The following is a 17,386-nucleotide window of genomic DNA, read 5'->3' on the forward strand; positions in this document are numbered from 1 at the left end:
ACATAATCATGTGTATATGTATGTTTACGTTTAGAAAGGTATATAATGTATTTCAATGAAAATTAATGCTTGAAATGAAAGTGCTTTTACATGCACCTTTTTAATTATTCAAATGCGTATGTGTACGTAGGTTTAGTGTATTAAAGAGTATCATCGAGTTAACGTTGCGTTTCATTTGCAATTTTATTTTGCTTTTTTCTTATTTTTTTTTTTTTTTTGTTTGATCAGTTTATATGATTGTTTTTAATATCGTAATTACGAAAGGAAGGTTCAAGGATGTGGTCGATATTTATCTTGCCACTGTCTCTTGCTTTACTGCGATCTATGAATTTGATGAAGTTTGAAAGGATTTAAAGTATTCAAAGTGACATGCTGTTTCTTTTTATTCATTACGGAGACCCTTACTGGGCCTCTCTGATTTATGCATTGAGCTTTGGTAAAATATCCATTAATATCGTAATATCTTATGCTTTAATAGAATATCTTAGCTACTTTATTTACGTTGTTCGATAATTTTGCATTTGCGTAACTTTCGTTTCGCTGCTTGATCCGTGTCCAATGCAGTTTAACGTCAATTACGTCGGTTTTAGTTACAGATGTAAGTTAAGTAGGACAATAAGGTCGTTTCAACGAGAAAAATTTCATTTTGCGCGAAGAAAGTAGGTGAAAGTAATGGGGAGCTATAATTTTCGATAATGGTAATATAATTATAATAATAGTAATAATAATATTATTAAATGACAACAATTACTAATAATAATTATAATAATATGCTATATTCAGATAATTTCAGTAAAATCTCTATGTAAAAATTCAATTATAACACAATTAATCTGTTTATCGATAGCATCGTATTTTGGAATTTAACAATATTTCTTATTAATGCGAGTCGAATTGCGAGTCACGTTAACGCAACTTCTTATTAACCTGATCGATTTGTTCGTCGATCCTCTCCGACGTTCCGCGAAACTTGTTTGGTTCCGGCCCAATCATTTGTATAAGTTGCGGTACATCTTGGCCGCTGATCTGCGTGAAACGTGCCAATGACTTCATGCACGCGTACAACTGTTCCTCAGCAGGGCTGCCATTGAAATATTGTAACAGTGCCATTGTCAATTCTACAGCGACGTCATCGAACACCTATACATTTCATAAAAAGAAAGACGATTAAAATGAAATCACGATTGTTTAATTACACATCGAAGACTGCAAAACGACAGATAGAAAATGCTGAACAATAAAAAAAAAAGCTGCACTTCCTCGCTCTTCGAAAAGGATAGATACAAATAAATTAATATCCGAACTGACGCTGCTTTCTTTGGTTATTCGATGTATGTATAATGCAAAATTAAATCGACGATGATGACGACGACGATGGCGATGAATGTACGGTTATTTAAATCATATTATTGCTACTGATAAAATTTGCATTCGCAGTTCATGGATATGAAATCGTAAATTTGTGATGGACGACTTACCGTAACGTGCGGTTAAATTATACATACATGTTCGGACAAGTACCTTAGAAATGCTGCCTTTTGGTAAAAGTCGCCGCAGATTTTTGCTTTTGTTCATTTTCTGAAAACACAGTATCCGGTCTCTCGATAGGTATCCATTAATTCCAACTGCATCGCAACATTGTATACATGTATACAAATACAAACGAGCAACGAGAAAACGTATTTATATATTACTTGAATCATAGCTATTTATAATAGGGAATCGTTTTTGGGATGATATCGTTGCTCGTCCGTGAATCAGTTACCAAATTTGATACATGGTTAAAGTACCTCTCACGGTTTAATACCTTTATAAGTACAGCTAATTTATTAATAAAGGCAGCACTTCTATTCGCGAGAAAGAAAGCGTCACTTTGTTTGTTGGATTAGTTAAAAAGTGATAGTAAAAGCGTTCGTTATGCGACACTGCAAACTACACGTTATTTTATCTTAGAATTGCGCGCTGAAGAATTAGATTTTCTTTCTCTCTGTTTTTCTTTTCACGCTGAATATTAGATGTGTAATTAAAACGAAACAGGAAATTGTTAATTGGATAGGAAGGATACAGACCACAGTTTTTACCTCCTTGCAGGCAAGATTGTGAATAATAGCGGCACCACGAATTTGCAAGTCAACCGAATTGGAAAGCAACGAATGCACTGCAACTTTCGTCGTTACCCTTATGTTACTGATATTTTGAGTTTGATGTTGCCATTCCGATATATACAACAACCATTCTGAACTACTAAGGTTTTCGAACATGTTTGCCAACTATAATGTATAATTGAAAATTAAAAATTCGTTAAATTTATCGATGCACACAGACGATTCTAATTTGCTTACAAATTGTGCAAGAGGAAGTTGTTCTTCAGCAGGATGACGATCGATATCAAAAGCGTAATTCATAATTATATGTTCCCTTCTGTCCTGATGCAATAGTAAGATCACGTCGTCCTTTAACGCAGCAACCGAGAGTATGTTCAATAATTTCACCCTTGCGTCACTTGCCAGAGCTTTATCATACAGTATTCGTCCTAAATACACAAATTGTCTTTGATACATACTCTTACAACGAAGAATATCGTTTTTCGTCGTCTTACCTACGAAATTTAAAAAGTTGTCTCCGAGTGCCCAAGAACCCTCGTTCTCCAAGACGTATTGTCGAAGCTCATCCATGCACACGCGATCCTCTTCGTTCAATTTCCCGTCCAGCAACTTCACTAACGTCTGGTACTCTTCTTTGATGTCCACTGAGTCCTTAAACACGATGGGAGGATCTCGATGACGTTTCCTTTCTTCCAGTTCCTTTTTCTCTTCTTCCTCCATCTGCATCACTCGCTCCGATGGTAGCACCTCCGTGCTCTCGCCGTTCGAAGCTTGCATTTCGCTCAGACTTATAGCACCTAAATTCGTATGAAAACAGTATACCGATAAAGAGAAAAAGTAAACAAAATATACAAGACAGTTAAGAGATACATGTATCTTATTTTACGAAATCGATGTACTTTCACTTTCCGCCATGTGTGTACAATTACTGGGTCCGGTACTATTGCTATCGCTCGCACCGCTATCCTTGCTTCCTTTTTGCTTCTTCTCCTTCTTCTTCTTTTTTTTCTTTCTATCTTTCTTCGCGAGTTTCTCGTTGATCTCGTTTCTCCTTTCTTCTAGCGCGATTGAATTTAATCTGCCATAATAGTTACATCGTACTTAAAGACGGTCACAAAAGGAAAAGAAAAGAAAGGAAAACTAATAAACGAGACGCGAAAAGCGTTTTACCTTGCTTCTTCGATAGCCTCATTTAAAAGTTGAAATTCCGGCGAAACCTCTCTATGATTTCTTGGTTCAAGGAATGTTGGATCAACTATAAATGCTCTACTCGCGCTACTGCACAAACCTTCTATGAGTCCTCCAATCTGTTGTCCAATCGGTCTAAAACAATTTAAATTTTAAATTAAATTAAATTAAATTTTAAGAGAAAAAGGAAAGGAAAGTATCAAATTTAACTGATAATCATTCGTACGTTTGTAGTATTTCCTCCGGCAGATCTAGGATGTACTTGGGAATATCTTGACCCACTAGAAAATTACTGACTTCGTTTGTGAAGCTGTTGCAGTTATGTTTGAAGAGGTTGTAAGTACCCGGGCTACAATTTAACGACAAATAACAATCACAGTAAATATAAATGTAAATACAAAATCATAAGTAGCAGCTCGCAAAACTGTGTAATCGTAAGATTTTCTTTTAAACTCGAAGGTAAAAAACATTCTAATCTTAATTAACGATATAATGATATAAAATGAACGCTATTTGTTATTTGTATTTATACCGTAGTTATGCTGCATTTGTAGTTATACTGTATTTAATTATTTGCAAGATTGTAAAATTAATCAGACAACGTAATAAATAATAAATTAATTCGTCTTATTTCTTATTCTTATTGATGAGATTTATTTAAATTTTCGGACGCCTAGATTCTAGTTTATTCGATGATAACTCACGCGAACGTAGACACTCCCAAGCCGTTTATGTATTCGAAGAAGACAGAATATGGCAGATATGTTTCGCCGATTCTTTCCACTTTGTGCGGCTCCCCTAACACTGTGCCACCCTGAAATAGAGAGCGAAATTAACCGCGTGCGATGGCTGATGAAAAAATTGGTGAAAAACGCGTCAATGTCAATTTTCCGACAGCCGGCTCAGCGGTGAGTGTGCTTCCACCCCCTCCGGCATTAGCGTGCACGTAATTTTAGAAGCACGACAAACTTGCGCTTCCCTGTAAGAAACGCTTAAAATAACCGCCCACGGCTAGTGTATCGGTGTTGCATTCTGTAGCAGAACGTAGGAAAGAATGTGCCAAATAAAAGAGAGAAAAAAGAGAACGGGAGACGCCGAAAGTGGCGCAAAGAGGAAGATCAACAGGAAGCGACGCCTCTCGAAGAAATTTCATAATCGAGCGAAATTCAACGAATGGATATTGAAACGAACCTAACGTATGTACGTGGATCGTCACGAGATATCCGTACGTCGTATAACTATCCAAGTAATTACAAATACATATGTACAATTATTAAAGCGAGTGGAAAATAAAAATAAAAATATCACGATTGACACGAAGAAAACGATCAATTGAAAATTAAGTTATCCGAGTTACCAACAAACGCGTATGATAACAATCACCGTAAATAGTACAACACTGGAGTTTGCTTTCGTTGGAAGCATACTAAAACTATTTTGCACCTAGTCGAGTCGTGCGAGAAGAACGATGTCACGTCTGATGGAGAGACAGAAACGGAAGATCAAAGAGACACCGGAATCGGTAAGAGCGCGATGAACCGTTTTCTCGTCAAGGAACCACTCGAATACGTACTGGCGTCGCGGTACCTCGAGATTCGACGCCACGCAGCCGGCAACCGTAACTCAAGATAAACGAACGATATTCGAGTTCGCATGGCAGGCAGCGCGCACGCTCTTCGTCGTCGCTGTTTTCGGTTTGCTTTTACTTATGACGTCGCGTCTACTGTGCACATCAAACAACACCTGCCAGCTGATCGTCTACCGCAGTAACGGTCGCGTCGATCTTAACGACGGTCAAGTAGCTCGTTCGTTCGTTCGTTCGTTCGTTCGTTCGTTCATTCGTTCGGTCGTTCAGCAGTGAAGCAAAACGATGCGCGATGAACGACGAACGACGAGAAACGAGCGGGCAACGATGCGCGATCGAACCTTGGGAGACGTTAAACTTGATCGTAGATAATCGATCTATCTTCGAATCGTTTGTCTTGCATCTAACTTCTCGATCACATTTGCGCGACTTACAGTTAGTTTCCAACACTCGACGAACTTCACGCACTCGATTCCAATCTCTTTCAATCTCGGTTTGAGAAATTTGAATTTGAAAACATGGCTCGTTTCAAGTACGTGTGGATCTGTTGCTAAATATAGATGGTGGAAACCCGAGGCTTTCACGAGATGCTAGCATTTTTTTGTTTTCGCGCGCTGAGAGATCGACGAGCAGCGTTATACACGACTACGAGCAGAAGATTTAACGAATCGATTCTGCTGAGCCGAGAAGAGACTTACCGATAGCTTTCGCCTTCGTAAAATCTAGACGATAGGGCCATGGGATGGAAAGAGCCATGAGAAAGAGAGAGGAGTGAAAGAGAGCGAGGTAAAGCTCGAGGGAATTATTTTTAGGTTCAACCAGACCAAATTTAGTACCCACTCCGTGTCTAGCGTATCGTATGGCCAGAATGACTCGTCACTACTACTAGCGCGTGGCCCGATAGGTCACCATTTCGACGATGGAGAGATGCATTTCGAGTAACTTAACGCTTAATCGTTCATATCGTACACGTGGATATTTATCGATCAATTGATAATATTTTTATTTACACGTCGCTTCAAGACGCTTCAAAACGTCCTTGTTTTCTTTCTTTTTCCTTTGTAAATAATTCTATGGTTATATAGAGATATACTCACGGGCCGAGCAGTTTGAATTCCAGATGGGCCGAAGAAGTATTCTCTTCCGTAAGCAACGATCGCCGTGTGCCATATACCCTCTACATGTTGACCTACGCGTGGATAACAATGCTTTCTATTATCAGTATTCACTTATCGATTATATAATTTATCTTAACGTATTCGGTTTTCTACGAACGAATGAATTTTGTTTTAAATATGCATGCAAATTATCTCAGTATCTTTAGCGCTGATCGAATTTTTATTAGCATCTACGCCAAACTCCGACGCTTTGCAGATTTCTCTGTGCGTAATGTACGCCTGTGTTATAGAATTCTCCATCTGCGCTTTGCACGTGAATTATTCTAAAAAGCTTCTCCATAAGATTTCGTGACTTTTCATTTATAAAATTATTTATGGACGTCGCGATATCGTTCGTCGACTTGGGTGCAAAATTTACGCAGTGGACGCGTTAGGTGGACAGTTAGAACATTAGAAGTCTTGCATTGCGAATGTTTGGAATGGCCTAGTTATGCTAATATTACATCGGAATTAGTACAGTCGTATTTTGATAATTTTAGCACGGGTGTCGTTGAGATCGCCGACACGAATTTCATACACACTGTTTTTACCGGGAACAGTTCACCAACACCGAACTTGATGGACGACAATTTTCACCAAAAACAGCTATAATCGACGACGGGTATTAACCGATAACAATAATGATCGAGATACGTCTTCCCTAGGTGAACAAAGCTAGAACGCAGACTGATGTAATACTCTAATACGGTAATATTCTAAACCGAACTCGTACTTTGCTCGGGCTTGCTGTAAACAATTGGTTAAACACTGTATGAATCATTGCTGTTGTATTGTTATTATTATTACCGGTTAAAGCATTCGTCGATCGAGTCTGGTATCGGTGAATCGTTATCGCTAAAAACAGTGCTGCTGAATACATATCTAGAAAAGCCATACATGCAACGACAGATCAAATACGTATAAGTATTATAAAATGTGATAACATAGGAAATAGTTTTAAAAGTCTTTTTTACTATAATATGCCTCAGGAACGAGAAAGATTATATTAAGAAAATAAATATTATAGAAAAGAAAATATTAATTGTTATTTTAATTTACGTGCTGCATAAAGTTAGTTGTATCAGGGACAGAATTTACGATATCAGTTACATCGATGCAAAGATACTTGTGTTTTGGCATCGATATGGCCAAGTGAACTCGTAGATCGCGGTAAATAATACTGCTCAAGGACCAACGAACTCTTCGTGCGATACGATAATATCGCGCCAAGTCCTTGCCGCATAAATTCGCTTCGTAAAAGTACAATCTCAGTTTGCTTGGACGAGGTTCGGGCTCGTAATCGTCGGCTCGAGTCTCCTTCGACCTAGTTTCTCATCGCGGGAATAGCTAAGCACATCCGCGATTATCTTATTGCAACGCGTTTCTGGGAGGGTCGTCGTGGTGAAATAACCGCGAGAAATAGCTGCTACAGCCGTCCGGCTCGACAATTCACCACTTTCAGAGATTATGCAACATTTCGCCGATCCTAACTAATTCTCATTGACTTTCCGTTAATTTAAGAACAAACTTCCAATACGTTAAATACAGTTAAACGAAGTATATTTCTTTGAAATTATTACGTAACACTGATATTTCGTTTATGTCAAATACAAAGAGAAACAAACTCTATTTCATAACATAGTAGCCTACAAACCTATCGCGATAAATATGAAAAATATTTAATAGTTCGTTTAACTCTAGCTCAATTAATTATTCTGGAGTTTCGATAAGTATAGAAGAAATTCAAAGAACGAAATATAGTACGAAAAGATGAACATATTTCTGATCCATAACTGCGATACGTTTACACATCTATTGACTAACAAAAGAGAAATAAATTGCAAAATGAATTTCGTTTCATTGTGCGCTCTTTTAGTCGATTTAACGAACATCGTTATTCTCCTTTGTTGTTATTCCGTATTGTCTGGCATCCGTTTTATTATTTTCACGGTACATCTGCAACACGTAACGTTAAACATTCTTCATTCCCGCTTTCAGTCCCTGAACTTCGTTCTTATGATTCGTTTTCCAGTACTCTGCGTAGATAAGACTACAAACCGCGTATTTATTTGTTTGTAAGGAGAATCGCGTGCAGTGTGAAATACCAAGCTCGCGAACAATTACAAGTAGTGGCTTCTGAAAATAGATCCGCAAGCTCGGCGACTAATCGTGAGTGGCGAACGAACCTTGGATACATGACGTAAACGCCTCGCGGAGACACGTGTGCGTATGTTGTATTTTACAACTTTTCCGTGGAATTTCGTTCGAATCGAGCGCTTTCTCCCTTCCTTCTTCTCGTTACTTCCGCATTGTACCGCAACATGCGCCCAAATTTTCTTCAAATAGATTCTTTGAGCTTTCTGTTTCACCATACTTTCCATTGATAATTCCTCATTGGATATTACATCTTATCGTTAGTCTCATCAAGATATGAGATTGTGCGACAATAAGAAGATTGTTTGTAATATGACACGAACTTAATTTTACTGAAAAATAATGAATAATGAACGATCATAATTTATGAGAATAGAACAGTTAGCAAAAGAAATAATAAAATAACGAGGAAAATAATGAGAGGTAATAGGCGTACAAATTTGAAAACAACGAGGATGTTGACTATAAATGTTCTCACAGCGCTGTGTTCAGTATCCCAAATTTAGAATAAATTAAGATCACACGAAACAACAAATCTAATGACGGTCCCAATGACGAACACGTCTGTGCCAAGTTACCTTTGCCCTACGATTCGTTTCATTTCTATGATTGTTCCTCTTTAAATTGCTTCGATTCCTAAGATTGCACGGTGCAGTTGTTAATTCCTCTATTCTAAGATAACTTTTGGCGTATTTGTCGAATTTGCTTTAATCGTTTATTCGTTATTAATAACCCAACTATAAAGGAAATTTGTAGTTTTTTAGAATATGAAGCTCATTTCAAGTTTAATACTCTTTACTGGAAACGAAATAAAAGTTTTAATTATTGCAATTATTAAACTAATGGAATACTTATACTACTGTCATTTTATAAAATTCACAAGTCACGTATTAATAACATAAAATATTTTCATAATCGTTAATTGTTAGTTTTCCTAAGCAATATTTTCATTCATGGATTATTCATTGAAGAATCATTGACAATAAATTATTCATCAATGTAGTCATCGGTTACATCATTCGGTTGTGATCCGTGTGTATTTTTAATAAATAGAGAATTGGATTTTGCGCATGTCGTTTTTTTTATATTTATGGCTCAAAAATACCCAGTTGTTCCTGTTTACCTCGCACGAACTAGAAGAAGACGCTGAAATGTACCTTTAAATAACGCACAACACGGCCTAGGTGGTACGAACGAGGCCAGTAATTCATATTTTTCTTGGTAATAATCATTCATCATTTTGTTACATTTCGATGCCAAAACACCATGCATCACACTTGTCTAAGAGATATTTTAATTTACCGATGACGAGTCTAGACATCATAGAGGCGATGCCCTTTGTAAGGTCATAGATATATAGTTCCACGGTTGTCTTCACATCTTCCGCGTTTTCCATCTTGCCTAACTGTAACAGAAATGGATAAAAATACTCATTTCGAACAAACGAGATTTCATTAAAAAAAAATATCTAATAAATAATTTCAATATCAGCAAGTACATAAAGAAGTACGTACAAATTCTTTATCTAACTCTGTTGTTCTCCTTACTTCGTCTTCATGTTTGTATCTTTCCAGATATCTTCCTTTTTTGGAATACTTTATTCAGAAAACACGTAGAATACACAAGAAGTAGTAACATTACATTGAATACTAAAATCAAATATTTAAAAGCTAGCTATATTTTAATAACTTCTATTGAAATATAACGTTAATTTCGAATCACACAGAAATGAGAAGAACGGCAGAGTTAATAATAATCAGATTGCAGATTTGTATGCATTTATGCGAAATTCAAAGATGCAGAAATACATTAAATGTGAAACAAATCTCTATCTGAATTCTACTTCTTTACTTGTATTTATAAAAATATAAATTTACACAAAAGTCTGCGACCAGCAATAATTATTTCATAGATTGTTCGATCGGTATATATTTCCCGCGTAAACTTTCGTATCATTGATAAGATCATATCGTATCTTATGATCGAGAATGTGCTATCACGCCAAACAAATGAAAATCGAATCTGATTGGTCAGTACAAAATCACCGACCAATCAAAAAAACCATCTAATTAAATCGACGCTTCAGCTTTTGTCACAGTCGAGTGAGAAAAGTCATGGTCGTGAACGAGTCTCGTAAATCGCTGAACGTCGAACATTATTTAAACCTTCCTACACGTATCTTCTTATACTCGCTCTAATGGATGTAACAAGTACAAAACGTACTTAAATATGTATATTGATTGCCCTATAGAACTGAAGTCATTCACTTTGATAGACAAGTTTAGAAGCCTTGTTTCGCGGCTGACACTTTTCTCATCCCGCATTAGATGGAGCGCACAGTGTGCGCAAGATCAATTCACATCTACACTACCGGCTAAAAATATTAGACCACCTGATCTTATTGTTATTTTTCACGACCGATATAACATACGTAAATCTATGGCGATATTTATTCGTTTATATGTAAATTTTGTAATAAAAGCTTGTTGGCAAGTTACTATCCGATAGCTAACGTACAGTTCTTAATACGCTAGAAATAATTTTTCATATTCCTATTTTTCATATTCGTACATAAAAAAGTATACTTAATGCTGTTTTAAGCCATATTTATTGCAGTAATATATTCAAATACAATACTCAATAAGGAATTTATTTATAATAATTTGATAGTTCCTATCAGAAATATATATATATATATATATATCCGATGAATGGATAGTGAAATTATAAAAATAGAGAGATTTTAATCACATACTTTTCATGCTCGATGATTACACATAATAGATTCAATATATCATCATCCTGAGATGAATCAGCAATACATGACGGACTGGCATGAACACGTTTAAACTCATTGATTACGCGGCTTTTACAAACGCGGTATTCTTTCAAGATCCTCACATATATATGATAAACAAAACACTGTTAAAAGTTTGATCAAATACGTGTATCTATACTATTTAAAATTTCCACACATTTCTAACGCAAATTATCTACATCTCTATATCATACATCATACAAAACACAAATGTAAAGCTAAAAATACACGTTTAAAAGTTAAATTAAATATAAGCTTAAAAATAACTAGATGAAATTCGAACGAACTATAGGGTTAACTAATAAGCGAGAATCTAAGTAAAGAAACTAGAAAGCGATTAAAAAATGTCTTACCTATCTTCTTGTTTTCATTCACGATATTTCATTGACGATAATCTACTAACAGGTGGATAGATTATCAGGATAATGTCAACTAGGGATAATAGAAAGGTAATCGATCAAAGGAGTAAAAGGTAGGATCACTTGACGTTGGTACGTCAAAATGATCCAACCAAAATTGGTATTGGATGATGATACAGCACAAATGAGATGTACACCTCCTGCTTGGTAGCTACTGGCTAGCAAATGCAACTGATCGCGGCGAAATGTTCGCCAGAGTTACAGACCAGTGTGGAGACACGGCGCGGTAGTCGTACTTGCCAGGAAGAAACGGTAAAGAGGTAAGAGGGTCATCGCGCGAAGGCAGCGCCTGCCTACCGGCATCACGGCCAATAACACAATACATTAATACTCCAAAAGTCGCATTTTAACACATTGGTTGACTGCCACACACAGTTTTATATATTTTTCACTGACAGTCACAATAGATTGAAATATACTATACCATAAAAAATAATTTTTGTAAAATATTATATTGTATTTGCCTGTTTTTTCTGAAAATGTTATATAAATCATTTACATTGTTAAAAATTTGTTAGTCCGTGGAATTTACCGTATTTTAATCATTTTAAAAAACTTAGAAAAACGTGGGTCATCAATGACCTAGATTTCTAGGTTTCTAGGAGTATATTTCTTTTTTTCAAATAGCACGGCATTTTTCTCTGAAACGACTGTTCTTTCAACACTTTCTCAAAAAACCTGTAGAAATACTAAATACTTTCTTTTTAATGGAGATAAACATTGGTTTATAAATTTTATTTGATTATATTTTTATATAATATAACTGTATATTATGTATGGAATATATATAAATGTTTCCAAATTATTTTCAAATTGTAGCGAAGACCATTATTGATTTGTTTTTGAATACAAGGGTTATTTTTGTTACTATACACTATATACATACACGGATAGACGTACATGTAGTCTGCGTTCATTGTCAGGGCGAACTTAACAAGCATTGCACACTTGACGCATTCATTGTGTCGGTGTTGGTAAAATTATTCTAAATAAGAAAATTTAATATTCATAATAAATAACATAAATTTGTATTATAGGCAATATTTTTTAAGTAAATCTGTACGAATGAAACAGAAAGAAGTTTTGTATAAATATATTGGTATAAATATTATTGCCCCTCTAGTTAATGTGCAAAAGCGGTTCTTGGAACAAAATTGTATTATTTTAAGAAACGAAATATAGTTACAGAAAATAATTTCTTAGAATTCTTTTATAACAAATTTTACAATTAACAGGTTATTTTGAAACAGATCGTAAAAATTGTATAAGTTATATTTTATATGATGTTAAATTTTCTTAAAATCATTTTAAAAACTTTACACAAAATAAAAATTATTTTCTTATATTTATTTAAGTTTTTCATTTACCTTTATCTTTTATATCATACAATCTTTATTGCTATGAGAAGATTTGGTAAATGTACAATAAATAAAATTGTAATAAAAAAAAGATGTTTATAACGTCTTAAACATTGATATAATGAATGTAACTGTATATCCAAATACTAGATTAAATACATATAGAATTATTGGTAAAAATATATTTATTCAGATTAAAAAATATTATGAGAACATATGTACACACATAATAATGAGACTCTACTACCATATTAATTAGACTGTAAGAGCTATCCGCAATCTAATCATAACTATATTGGTAAAGTTAGAAACAAATCTGAAAATGTACATTGAGGCTATAAGAGATTTATCACTTAATTTATTATGTACAAATTTCATTTGACCTTTTTCATTTTCTTAGCTTTCTCTTTTTTCTTATGTTTCTTTTTATTTTCTTTCGTCATTTGTTTCTTTCTTTGTTCTTTTTTCAATTTTTTCTTTCCTTTTTTCATATCTTCATCCGAAGATACATCAGAATCATTAGAACTTGAACTAGTTGAAGAGCTTGAAGATGACGATGATTCGCTTGAACTAGAAAGAGAAGAATCTGCAGAAGAATCAGAAGCACTCTCACTTTTTTGTTCTAATACTGGAATTATGACAGGTTTTGGATGAGATTTTAAATGTTCCCTTAAATCGTCTGTGAGACCACCCAAACCAATGGATGTAAAGAAATTGATTGCAAAACGTGTGTTCTTAGGGTCATCTCTGGGAAACAACCCTTCAAAAGCATGTTTTAACGTAACATCTTTCACACGTTGATTAAGTTTAGATAGTCCCATGTATTCAGAAAGTTCTTGAAACAAAATCTTTATAAATATCCTATTGGAACTTGTTGTATCCTCTTCGGTTAATTTTATACAAGATAATACTTCCCACGATATAGAATCAGTAAATAGTAAATGAGCAAAGAACTTTGATACATTACGCAATTTATTTGTATCTAGACGGTGTATTGTATGATATGAGTCTTGAAAAATTTGCTCAAATGGTGTGACATACATCTTATTAATGGCACAAAACCGACCAGCCAACAATCCAAAGAATTTTTCATATGTTCTCATTTCTGCACAACAATCTAAGAACATATGACAGAGTTCAGTTTCTTGACCAGGTTTTAGTTGCATTTTCATTAATTTGTGTGCACATTCTTCAAAATCAAGCGATGAATGTATTGTTAAATATATTGTTCTTCTGAGTGCAGTTAGATTTGTCTCTGTGTTATCTACTATTATGTCTTCTTTCCCTTCTGCCACAGCAGTACTATCTTCGTCAGAACTTTCTTCTTCGTCATCTTCTTCTTCACTTTCTGAACCACTGACATCTGAATTTAGTATTTCTTTACTTAGTTCTTTATATTTATCTTCATTATTAATGTATTCTGCATCAAACTTAAATACATTTAATATATCTTGAGAATCTGTTGCTTCATCTAATGTTATTAAATGAGTAAATTGATTCTCTTCTTCTACGAGATCAAGTTCTTCTGGAACTGCTTCATGATCCTTGAATCCATCTTTTCTAACTTGAAATATAACTTCAATCATATATTGAACTCGTTTATCTAATTGTCCTTCATGTAATATATTTCTTAGCATTTCGAATATAGCCTCAATACCCTTTCTAGAAACTTCTGTTAATTTCATGCCACATTCTTTTAAAAATGCTATTGCTACTTCTACTGAGTCATCTGTTGGTGTTTCCACTAATAAAGTCAAAATTTCTAAAGCCACAATCTCGTGTGCTACTCTTTGATTTACCAAATGTGCTATAAATGTCCCAGAAGATATACACAAAGGTTTGTCATTCCTTCTAAAACCACGTTTAAACTGTATTACTAGACGTTTTAATATTAATTCTCCTATATTTGGAAACTTAGAATTAATAATTGCAGTGAGGGCTGCATAAACAGATGTAAAGGTTGGTGATGCTGCTTGAGCTTGTATGATAGATCTAGCGAGCAAACCTCTACCTCTAACAATATTTTCTTTTAAAAGTTCTCGAGTTATAAGTCCAATATTACTGACGTTAACTTTATTAATATAACCATGTATAGATTTTTTTAGGGCTTCCCATGCAATGCGTTGATATGCAGCTCCTGATTTATCAGTAATCTCAGCTTGCATTATTCGTAACTTTGCAGGTGGTATATAAGCACCACCTGTTCTTGATGTTAAAAGATCAACTGTTCGATTTTGTCTTGCTTCATCCGAAGCATTTGTTTCTCCTTTTTCCATTTCTTTATCTGTAATCTTATTTCTTTCTGGCATTTTTTTATTTTCCTTTGCCTCCCGATGATCTTTTACTTTCCTTAATTTGTGTCGTTCGTATGACCGCTCTTCTCTATTGGTTTCTTCGAAATCACGATTTCTCCTATGAGAAACATTCTTTCTATTATTCCTATTGTCATAATAATAATGATCTCGATCACGTTCCTGATCACGATCACGGTTACGCTCACGAGTTTTATCTCGATCTCGACTTCGATCAGAATCTCTCGAATGTCTATAATCTTCTCTTGCCTCTTTCGTCTTTGAGTGTGATCTCTTCATTTTCAAATTATATTTCTGTTCAAGTTATAATTGTTTATCTGATATTATAGGATCCACCATATGTATCAAATACTAATGAACATGAACATATAAACAACTCTAGGCACTCATAAATATATCATATCCAAAACATAAACGAAACTTGACGAAACTGTCCACGTTGGACGATCGTAAACATAAGTTGGAAACTCCTGTGGTGGGGATAAGACTCCTAATATCGAGAGAGATACTTTACAAATCGGCCGCTGTCCATCGAGACCATAGCGCTGAGACCGACTGTTAAACTTTTGCATCTAACGCCACCTTTGTCATCCTTACCATTGAAGATAAAGAATAGAAGCTAAATTACTTTCCATAACCTTCTTCAATTTCTTTGATATACAGTATTTCATGTACTACAGAAGAATGTTATTTACATAAATGTAAATTTATATAATAGAATAAAGTTCAATTACAGACACGGTCGTGTTGCAAATTGCAGGTACAGGGCGCACTGAATGACGAAGTCCAACAAATCGATTGAAGCGCCTTACTTGAGAAACATTTTCTGGTCGCCTAAGAGCCTTATCCCCTCTACTGGAGTTTCGAAATCTGTATGACCGTGCAGTACAACCGTGCTATAACCTAACATTTAGGTAATATAACCTAAACCAAAATATTCGATTAAATACATCATATATTAATATTTATTAGTTTGGAATAAAATATGCACATTATTTTTAAGAATGAAATCTTGTTTTTATTGGAAGATATAATACATGCTGTTTTAATTTACAAAAAAGAAAATAATAAAAACATGTGAATGAAAATGACAATTGATATACGGATATTATTCATTTCATGGTGCGCAAGATTTGTATAAATTCCTGTACAAAATACAACACTTGGTATTTTTTTCGTACACTATAATATACATACATGTATATTTTCTCAAGAAAATTTAACTTAGACATTAATCCACCACTTTTTAATCTTTCATAGTTAAAAAATAACCTGGAGATCTAAATACATAAAAATCTTATCAGTCAAATAAGTTACTGATCTTAGTTTGATAACCATACTATTCTTCTATTTTCTATCTCATAACCCAACGATTAACGAATTAGTCGTCCCTTTTCATCGTACATTTTTGTAATAACCGTTATAAAATTAAATCAAAGATAAAACAGTAATGTTTATTTTATTTATAATCGAAGACGATCACCTGGTAATTGGCAACCACCGCCACCGTGGCCATGACCGGATACCAATTTACGATCGGTTCAACAACCTGTGTCGCTGTTCTACGATTCCCATCTTTATAATTCAACCATTTAAAATGAAATAGCACGGATATACATCGTATTATTTCGCAATGTCACTTATGTCGCGTGCTGTTTTTTGACATTCAAAAGAAATCCGCGTAAGTGAAAGTGTTGGGAAAATAAATGCAAGAGAGCCAATACTATAAAACGAAACAGTTTCGAATATCAGGGGAAGACATTACTCAGCAAATACGGGGTGACTCAAAAAACACAGGAGACGCGTTCCGTTTTTTTTCGCATTATAAAGTCACAACCACAGAAAAAGGAAGAGAAAATAAACAAGAAAAATAAAATAAGATTGCAACATCTGGCTGCCAAATTTATCTTTGTACGGATTAAGAAGTTAATAACTGACATTGCTCTCGTGTTCGTTCGTGTGGGGAAAATAGGGTGCATACATACAACATCGAAAAGCGTGTAATAACATTATTTTTTTAGACAGAAACTTACCTAATCTGTATTCGAAGTCCCGTGTTTGTAAATCTACCGTTAAAAGACGCTATCTAACGTTAAAAGAATAGTGCGCGATCGCTGAAATTCTACTGAAATTTTACTGGTGAGCAAATATCTCTCCTTGACGTTAAATCGTCAATTTTACACATCATGTGTATAAAGAAATTTTAAAGAGGGAAACAACCGACACGATAACGAAAGTGATGGAAAAACACCATATCTTGCAATATTTTATTAATATTTGCAAAATCATG

At 34.6% G+C, this 17,386-nt stretch overlaps 2 protein-coding genes across 4 annotated transcripts; both read right to left on the reverse strand.

The window, feature by feature from the left end:
- Nucleotides 1-474: 474 nt before the first annotated feature.
- LOC117231434 lies at nucleotides 475-11,660 on the reverse strand. Of its 3 annotated transcripts, XM_033489873.1 has the most exons (12): nucleotides 11,361-11,660; nucleotides 9,492-9,594; nucleotides 5,976-6,067; nucleotides 3,998-4,107; nucleotides 3,520-3,642; nucleotides 3,276-3,428; nucleotides 3,005-3,183; nucleotides 2,600-2,902; nucleotides 2,343-2,533; nucleotides 2,082-2,270; nucleotides 1,522-1,578; nucleotides 475-1,140 (listed from the first exon to the last, which is right to left on the reverse strand). In XM_033489873.1, exons 2-12 carry the CDS (start codon nucleotides 9,583-9,585, stop codon nucleotides 907-909), a joined length of 1,725 nt encoding a protein of 574 aa, XP_033345764.1. In that variant the 5' UTR covers nucleotides 9,586-9,594; nucleotides 11,361-11,660; the 3' UTR covers nucleotides 475-906. The 3 variants fall into 3 exon arrangements, with proteins under 3 accessions (XP_033345764.1, XP_033345767.1, XP_033345765.1); XM_033489876.1 differs by lacking the exon at nucleotides 1,522-1,578 and having other exon boundaries at nucleotides 11,361-11,659; XM_033489874.1 differs by lacking the exon at nucleotides 1,522-1,578 and having other exon boundaries at nucleotides 2,070-2,270; nucleotides 11,361-11,657.
- A 1,291-nt stretch (nucleotides 11,661-12,951) lies between these two features.
- LOC117231429 (pre-mRNA-splicing factor CWC22 homolog) lies at nucleotides 12,952-17,165 on the reverse strand. Its single transcript, XM_033489866.1, has 2 exons — nucleotides 17,130-17,165; nucleotides 12,952-15,966 (listed from the first exon to the last, which is right to left on the reverse strand). The coding sequence occupies exon 2, from the start codon at nucleotides 15,373-15,375 to the stop codon at nucleotides 13,159-13,161; it is 2,217 nt and encodes a 738-aa protein (XP_033345757.1). The 5' UTR covers nucleotides 15,376-15,966; nucleotides 17,130-17,165; the 3' UTR covers nucleotides 12,952-13,158.
- Between the last annotated feature and the right edge of the window lie 221 nt (nucleotides 17,166-17,386).

Source organism: Bombus vosnesenskii, unplaced genomic scaffold, assembly GCF_011952255.1.
Source record: "Bombus vosnesenskii isolate JDL3184/JDL3185 unplaced genomic scaffold, Bvos_JDL3184-5_v1.1 scf7180000013272, whole genome shotgun sequence".
Lineage (NCBI taxonomy): Eukaryota > Metazoa > Arthropoda > Insecta > Hymenoptera > Apidae > Bombus > Bombus vosnesenskii.